The sequence below is a fragment of the Oryza glaberrima genome, chromosome 5 (assembly GCF_000147395.1).
Source record: "Oryza glaberrima chromosome 5, OglaRS2, whole genome shotgun sequence".
NCBI classification, from domain to species: Eukaryota; Viridiplantae; Streptophyta; class Magnoliopsida; order Poales; family Poaceae; genus Oryza; species Oryza glaberrima.
In genome coordinates, this window is record NC_068330.1 from 16,679,739 (window position 1) to 16,688,690 (window position 8,952).

An 8,952-nucleotide genomic window follows, 5' to 3' on the forward strand; every position below is an offset into this window, starting at 1 on the left:
TGAGGTATAGGCAGTAGCGGCGCCGCCGCAAAAGGGGGAGGGGAAGGATTCTCTGGAATGGTCTGTTGGTTTATTTGCCTGGCTCTTTTTTTTTCCTTTTTTTTTTCGGGAGCGGGCATAGCCGCATAAGGGAAAGGAGGGCACGTGGCACGATTTTAGGAGAGGTAACCTAGATCCTGGAAACGCCATGTGGCCCAATGACAAGCCACGGTCTGGACCTAGAAATCAATATTACAGTCCTAGCGGTCGATGTGGTTACTCAGTAGGTTGTATGGCGAACAACATGCTTCTTGTGGGTTTTTCACGGTCTGTAATCACCCTCTGAATTTTTAGAACACATATATGGAGATTGTGAGGAACTGATTTGATGAAGAAGTACAATTTGTCACATACAATAGCGATTAGATTAAAGTGCATAGGACATCCATGGTTCGATGTTACAAATTGTCTCACAGTAACCCGTAGTTCATCACATTGTGGCAAAGTCTAAAATTGGCATCGAGCACCATGGGAGTAGGTAGGGCTAATGCCGGATTTCTTGGGATCAGGAACACCCCCAACACACACACACACGCACGCATGCACGCACGCACAAAATCACAATGGACCCAACACAATTGTTGAAAAGACACCGCAGCTTCACCTGCTTGGGTGTTTCAAGTAGGAATTAAGCTAATAGTAAGGTTTAAAAGAGTTTAAAACCTACGAAACAAATTAAGGTACTAGCATTACACATTTTAGAAACTACAACGACTCATAATGCATAAAATATTAATGACCTGCTACAAGTGTAACATAAATATAGAATTAAATCATGTTAAATTTGGAAAATCTATATTGATATATCCTTGTCGTGTTTTCAAGGCTTGGATTGGAGTTTTTTGCAATTTGGTGTTTTAATATTCATTCATAAATAAGATAGCTGACATATAAAGGAAATAAAATTTACTTCACCAAATTCAAACGATGCACCCAAGCACATATCTTATTATTTGATTTTGTGTCTTCCTAGCTAGTACTCAAAATGCAATTGCACGAATTATTTAAAGTTGGAAAATAGTGTGCCCATCGTGATCTCAACCACACATATAGTAATCATTCCTCAAATTAGCGCAATGTTGCACCTCAACTCAAATTTAGGAAAAATCACTTCACTTCTCTTCCAAGTAGGCCCCAACTCCCCTAACCCCACCCGTTAGCGGTCCAGGACTACCCCTCTATCTACTTTTTTTCCTATAGCTCGCTCTGTCGCATGCTTGCAAGTGCATGGATGCGCTTCACGTGCATGCAAATGAGTCAAGCCCAGTCAGCTGTTAGCCTCACCTACCCTGTGCACCCACTGTACCACCATGCTGTTCTAGTCCTTGAGTGCTAGCCCAATGTCCTCGACACCCGAAACCTCTCGTCGAGCAAGTATAGCGGACTTGCGCGTGACACATTGGTCACATCCTCCTTCCCTGATGCACCATAGCGTCACATTCCATCAACGCATTGATGAGGCAAATGGACGCAAAGCCAAGCTCATGGACTAACCTCTACCTTCAACCCAATCCTGGCACTATTATGTCCCTCAGCTTGTTCTCATCCTCTCCGCACTTGAACCCAAGCACCTTGCTCCGCGGTTTGTCGGAAACAGAGGCACAATTGTTTGTGCCAGTAGGCACACGATCAAACCATCGTAGCCCTTATGAGAACCCCCCCTCTCCCCTCGAACCATGTGAGTCACCATGATTCCCAAACTCTGCTAATGCCATTACCTTTATCCAGAGCGAGCTTCAGCTCGGTCAGGAATAACAAGATCACCACCTCCCTATGCTTTGGACAAAAGGAGCCACCCAACAACATGAAATCATTTTTTCATCTCAGTAAGAATCCACGTGATTCTTTCTGCATGCATGACCGACTGCTCCTTGAACATTTCTACCTAACCAATTTTAGAATCCAATTGGCGGAGCACAGCTACCACTTTCGCTATCATCCTCCATTGTTAACCACAATGGACTGACCTGGTAAGTGAGAAATCCTTTGGTTTCTTTGCCATTTAGCCACCCTAATATACCAATGAAGCCAATCATATGCTCAGTTGAAGCAAGGAAAACACCGAAGCACCGTTACTAGAGTTGGGCACTTCCGTCGAAATACTGCGGTATCGTTGGTCCTCTCTGAGCTGCCCCGGCCCCAACTAATGCTCCTCGCAGTCCCTACATGCTTTCATAGGAAGGAATCGAACCTCTTTTGCTATAGATGGACCACACCGTTGACTCGACCGGTGTCATTGCCATTCATATGCCGCTACCTCCATGGTTTTAGTTGTACGACACCGTTGAAGTGGATATTTGGGAGAAAACACATTCAAAATACAGAGGTAAGTGGTGCATGGATAGAGTGCATCGACTTTGAGGGGCGACGATAGCTGGATCACTTGCAGTGGGGCCTTTGGCGAGGTCGTGATCAATGTCCTCTACACCAGTGAGGATAATAGCTCATCATAGTCCACCTTCATGCGCCTTTGTCATTGATGGAGTGCTGCTATTCTGATGCTGCCATGGTTTGCGACACTGTGACCATCACCACAGCCTCAAGAATGGGCTAGCCTACTCGTGGATTTCAGGCCAATAGAGGCAGGATGTTGTTGCCATGGGCTCGCTGGACAAGGTGGTAGCCAAATTCATGACGCCGACGATGGATTCCATGCTGGAGAAGGTGCAGAAGGTACCACCATGCTGCTATCTATTGAGGCGGTGATGATCTCCATCACGTGATCCAGCTGTGGTCCAAGGTGAGACGTGAGGTGCCACTCATATACTGGTATCATCATCAGAGGAAGACAACCAAGTGTCCACTGAGTTCTGTGAGGTATCGCTAGAGGCTATCGACCGAGCAATGCACCATGAGATCTAGCTAGAACATTTTTTTTTCACGCTAGCTAATATATAGTTTTTCTTTTACTTCCTCTTGTCACGATAATTTCATGTTTTAGACTTTGTCAGATCAGGGGAGTAATATGAGCGTGACGGCACCATGAAGCAGTGAGCACATTTGGGAATGGGCGTGAATTTGGTTGGGGTTAGCGGGCCATTTGGCCTATTGGAATACCTCAGGCATTTTGGACCTTTTTGCATTCCATCTCTCCTCACTAGACCAAAAATAATAAAATAGTAGGGCTTGTGTCCGCAGCAAAAAGTTGTGATAACTAAAACCACTTCTATAGTTGTCCTATGCCTACAACTAAAGCCAGAAAGTTGTGATGTATGGCAGCAAATTTGCAAAAAAAAAAAAAAGACAAAAGAACACACGGTCTTCAAATATAACTACAATATAGATATTTGCAGACATATTTGGAAAGCACAATGGTGAAATTTGAACATAATTTTGCTCTATGATTGGATCAGAAGGGTAAAATATTTATTTTGCGATTACATGGAAGGCGCATAGATACACACACCTACAAGTGTGCTTCTAATTAGCACAAGCTAAATTGAAGAGACAGAGGCAGTAGCAAATCCTTGGCCTCACTAAATTCCAATTAAAAGCTGACCGCAAATTTTTTAGGAAGACAATAGTACTACACTAGATAATACAGGATGTGGAGTTCACCGCTGAAGTTCCAGATCATTCAACATGCCTTCAATCAAGGTCCACTAGATGCGCCGTTCTTTCCATTGGTATTCTCATGGCTGGCAATTTCGTTGTTAAGGCCTCTTGGCGGCACTGAGCCCAAGTCACCGGTAGAATCAAAAGCAAGCATCTCTTGCGTCCCATCTATAGCAGTAACTACACCCTGCTGGAGTAAGTCTCCATCAAAGAAGCTGTTCATTAGCACATCATTATCCAGCTGATCTTCCAGTCCAACTAATTCTGGCCAATCCAACATCACATCGTTGCCACACCCAAGTTCTACTGTTTGTGAAACAGACATTTCTTGGGTCTTAGAGTTTTGATTATTGATAGCACTAGAGCTAGTTGGATGGCTAGTCCCAGGGTTTTGATCACTAATAATACTGTAGTTAGCTGCCAATTCATTGGTGCAGAAGCTTTGACTTGGTTGCGTTGGCTGTCCCATGTTTGATGGCAACGATGCACTAACAACATGCAGGAGGTTCTCATTTGTAACAAGCACACCACGAGTACCTGAAGTACCATTGCTCATCGCACTTCCTCTAGCCTGGCTGTTTCCATTTTCATGAGCGTCACGACTGACTGATGTAATCTCACTATGAAGGCTTGCCTGTTCAATAGTTGATTCTTGACCAATTGCAGTTCCTAGAGATCTCTGATGGCTGAAAATGAAATTCTCGATTTCTTTAGCTCCCACTCCCACATAGTTGCCTGCTTGGGTATTAGTCGTAGTTAGACAACCATTTGATGTGGCCATGGAATGAATAGGCCGTCCAGAAAAACTTGAACTTTGCTGTCCTTCAGTTATGACTGAACTTTGCTTCCAAGTACTATAACCTCTATCTAGGCAGTTGGTGTAACTCAGTGGGTTGCATGGTGAGCTGCTTGTTGCTTCTTCCTTTTTTCTTTCATTTTCTAACCAGCTTCTGTATTTCTGGAATGTCGAACAATCATATTGGACATAGTGAGGAATATGGCAAAAAAAAATCAATATATAGATATAACCAAGTATGCGTTTTAGTTTGGATTCCCCCAGAACATTGATTTGTTAATCTAAAATTTATGCAATAACTAATACACATTAACTATATATATATGTCATCACTGAAAGATACCAAAGAAATATTGGTTTATATATTAGTCAGAAATATATACTGACCTGTAGATGGCTTGAGACTTGAGTTTTAGTTACAAATATACCATCAAGTTCCATCAGTTGCTTTATCTTCTTTGGACCTGCATAAGAAAATCAATATATGTCAGACGCAGAAAATATTAAAAGATTGTAGCCATGGTCGTGTGTACTTGTGAATTTAGTATGGGATTAACAGGTGCTCATGTTTCATTTCTAACAAGATTGATATGAAAAGTTATAAATTAATTTGCCTTGAGCAAAATCTCAATGAATTCAATCCTTCAAGGTCATAAAAATGGAACAACGCAAATTAACATCACAAATCGCAAATAAGTTTGCCCAGTGAGAAGTGTTATGAAAATAGATTCACAAGAGCACTATATTCATATATTAAACATAAAGCATTCCTTCGGTCCTGCCATTTCTACCTCAGGAAATGCTTACAAATTAAAATCATACTACCATGGCTGATATTAGGTGTGCTGTGATAAGATCACATCCGTGTAGTATATGAGATGTAGTTATATCCCAAATATGTTGTCAGTGCCTTCTCTTTATAACTAAGATCCTACTGTAATTGATGGCTAAGATCCTACTGTAATGGCTAAGAAAGTTATATACATAAATATATATGATAGGTAAGCACTTCAAAGAAAAAAAATCTAGGTAAGATTACAAATTAAGTAAAGAAGTTATGAATTAATGATTTTGCACATGATCAGTTATATATATCTTTTTAATTTTGTATGAAGCCTTTGCAAATAAATCTTGCATTTGATTAGTTTCTCAGCTACTGAAGAAATTCCCCACAAATGCTGCACTAACTTTAACTGGACCAATTATCCAACTATTCTTAATGGTTGATTTCATGTTTGGACGACTGCACTAGTCCAACGTAGACTCTGTACGGTACCTTAGGAATTCCAAAAACATTATGTAATCACAATAGTACGATGAAAAGTAAATGCTTTACTTTGTACAATGCAAGTGATAATTAACCATGCATTGATTAAATTAAGCACATTCAGAATAGATGCAAGAAAGCAAATAGGGATCGATGCATTAAATGCAAGTTCTTCCTTTGGTTTACATTTCAGCAGCGCTGTTGGACTGCCGATCTTCTCCAAAAGCGTGGTATCGATAGCCACTCTGCTTGCCCCTTTTGTGCTCAGGAGCTTGAGACAGCGAATCACATCCTCATCGATTGCGTGTTCGCTCGGCAGGTCTGGTTCTGTGTGTTGTCCCCTCCTGGCTGGGCTGCCCTCTCTCCCCCTTGTGGCAGCTGGCTCCAGGATTGGTGGTCATCCTCCAGGATATGTTTACCTGAGCACCTCCGCAGCGGCTTCGACTCCTTGGTACTCCTAGTCTCTTGGCAGCTGTGGAAGGAACGAAACTCCAGGGTTTTCGACTCTGCGCTCGCTTCGGTTGCAGTGGTTCTGGAGTCCATCCGCTCGGAAGGCCAGCTGTGGTCTTTAGCCGGTGTTACTTTTTTTGGGGATTTCTTGGCAGTGTAGTGTGGCTTTGCCCCCTCCCACTGTTTGGAGTTGCGTTTTTTAACCGTCGTAGTAGTTCCTAGCTTCAAGTCCCCCCTTTTTAGGCATAAGCCAGTCTGGCTGATTGCTTTGTGTAACAAAAACTCTTTTCCTGCTAATATATTGACGTGCAATCCTTTTGCGCGTTCGAAAAAAGATCGATGCATTAGTTCATACTCCCTCCATCCTTAAAAAAAAAAACCCAATCCTGAATTTGAATCTGAACATAGCGTATGTTTAGATTCAAACCCATAATTGGTTTTTTTTTTTGGACGGAGTATGTATATATCGTGATGTTGTTAATTTGATCCATGGGGTCTCACCTTCTTGGTCCTTCAGCTGCTCGTATGCCCTGACAAACGATGTGTGCGACACCGTCGTCCATGTGAACCTTGTCCTCACCTTCTTCCTCCCCGTCGTCGCCTCCAAATTGTTGGAGCCCCTGTCCGACACTTCTGACGCGCCCCTCTTCTTCGAGGGGGCCTTCGCCGCCGCAGCCACCGCCGCCGGCGGCGCCTCTTGGCCATCACCACGGCTGCTCCATACCGCTGCAGCCGCCTCTTGAACGCCAGATGGCACCAGCGCAGGAGGTTGTGTCGACAACTCTGCCTCCTCATGAGCTTCGCCATCCCTGTTCCCAGCCTGCGCCGGTGCGGCCGGCAGCTGCACCGCCGGCGGCGGCGGCGGCGCCACAGCCGCTAGAGCCGCCGCCAGGTGATCGCTTGGCTGCAGGGATGATGAGGCATTCGCGGGGAGGGCGCTGAGCCTCCAGCGCAGGACGTGCTTCCATATGAACTTGATCGCCTCTGATGTCATCGGCTTCACCATGTAGTCGCATGCGCCGTTCATCACCGTCCTCATCACCATCACCACATCTTCGCCCTCGGAGAACACTGCGAGACACATGTATTATTAATTGTCATCATCCGTGCAAAATCAGAAAGAATTTTTCTCAAAGCAAAAAAAACAGTAAGAAAACAAAAATATTTTTGAAGAAAAAGATCAGCGAGAGCAATAGTGTCCATGTGATACATCGATCATATATATCGATCAGTTAGCATATGGATCTGATCACTTAACTGATGACAGGGACCCGGCCATTGATCCTGTGGAGGAGATCGAAGCCGTCCATTCCTGACATGTGGACGTCGGTCATGATGATGTGGAAGTAATCCTCCGGATTCTGGTCCACCTCTTTCAGCGCTTCCTCCGCCGTCGTCTTGCCCGTCACTGCAGATATCCGACACACACGGACATAAAAATATAGCCAAATCATATAGGAATTCAAAACACAAAGATTTAAAAGATATTGTGTTTTGTGTGTGTGTGTGTGTGTGTGTGTGATTGTGCTTGTGTGTGTGTGTTTGTGTGTGTGAGAGAGGAGCATCAGAGAGAGGCGGCGTTGGAGTAAACAAAAGGGGAAAAGAAGAATTGTAGCTTTTTTTTTGAAACAGAAGAATTGTAGCATTAGGGCTGCACATGATTTTAGAAAGACAAGTATTAAAACCACAAGATCGGAACGTTTGTGTGTGCAAAACCTGAAGAAACTCAAAACACAGGAATCTGAAATTCATACGAAATTAATCATAGGACTTTGACGGATTAAGGGGAGAGAATAGATCGACAAAGAGGGAATATATATCCTATGAATAAGGCAAATGAAAAAAAAAACCTATACGATTTTTGCAATCATATTTCTTTGTTCTAAGAGTAAGTTCTGACTTCTGATAGAAAAATTCTCTCAACGATTGTAATCCCCCCAAAAAACCGTAGGAATTCATTGAATCCAAAGGAGCCCTAACATGCTACAAGTGATATCCGGATTCAGTCCTTTATATGAAACAAACAGTAGAAAAACAGCAAATCGAACAAACCAAAACACAAAACAAGAAGCGAAAAAAAATTTTGAATAGTAAAAACAAGAAAGGAAATGGGGAACACACAAGATAGACATATATGTTCGGACCTGCGTAGCCGGCGAGGAGCAGCATAAGCTTGAGCTCCTCGAGGTAGGCGGCGTCGTCGTCGACGACGAGCACGTGCAGCCTCCCGAAGAATCCTCCCGCCGGGAGCTTGCAGCCGGGAGGCACCGCGCCGTTGTTCTCCGCCATTGCCGGCCTCACCGATCGACAGACAGACAGTGATCGATCCTAGCTCGGCGAACCGCTAGAATTGACCGCCGATCGAGAGAATGTTCTTGATGGGTCAGACCAGGGCGGACAGTGACGGGAACTGCAGAGATATGGCTTCGATCTCACCTGGTCATGCGCTAGTTTATACTACTCCTAACTACAAACATTAAGGCACCCCCACCGGCCACTCTCCTCGCCATAATGATCAGCAATAGTCAGCGGGAAGACGACGAAAGTAAGAGTGATCAGCAACACGCACATCGGTAGACCTGAGTTAATGAAGTGAAACAGAAAGAATTAAATCGAGGTGACTGGCAATCGACGCTCACCGTTCGTTCATACACCAGGAATTAATCCGGCCCACATTTTGCGTTAAAAAAAACAAAGCGGTATATTTGTGGATTACTTTTTTTAAAAAAACAAGATAGTACGACGTTTCTACTGATATAGAAGAAGAAAATACAAGTTTACAGTCAAGAAAAAGAAAATACAACCACACCACGCATCTATGTCTGATCGTGCTACGGGAACCCAA

The 8,952-nt window shown here is 43.7% G+C and overlaps 1 protein-coding gene across 1 annotated transcript; it reads right to left on the bottom strand.

Moving 5' to 3' along the window:
* Window positions 1–3,631: 3,631 nt before the first annotated feature.
* LOC127772836 (two-component response regulator ORR27) lies at window positions 3,632–8,396 on the bottom strand. The gene is made up of 5 exons (XM_052298820.1): window positions 8,252–8,396; window positions 7,366–7,515; window positions 6,609–7,178; window positions 4,778–4,854; window positions 3,632–4,552 (listed from the first exon to the last, which is right to left on the bottom strand). The coding sequence occupies exons 1-5, from the start codon at window positions 8,394–8,396 to the stop codon at window positions 3,632–3,634; spliced, it is 1,863 nt and encodes a 620-aa protein (XP_052154780.1).
* Between the last annotated feature and the right edge of the window lie 556 nt (window positions 8,397–8,952).

Coding starts and splice junctions, on each gene's coding strand:
- LOC127772836 (XM_052298820.1), bottom strand. CDS start 8,396: ATGGCGGAGAACAACGGCGCGGTGCCTCCCGGCTGCAAGCTCCCGGCG. Junction 7,516..8,251: donor GCTCCTCGCCGGCTACGCAG/GTCCGAACATAT, acceptor GGATATCTGCAG/TGACGGGCAAGACGACGGCG. Junction 4,553..4,777: donor AAGTCTCAAGCCATCTACAG/GTCAGTATATAT, acceptor TCGACATTCCAG/AAATACAGAAGCTGGTTAGA.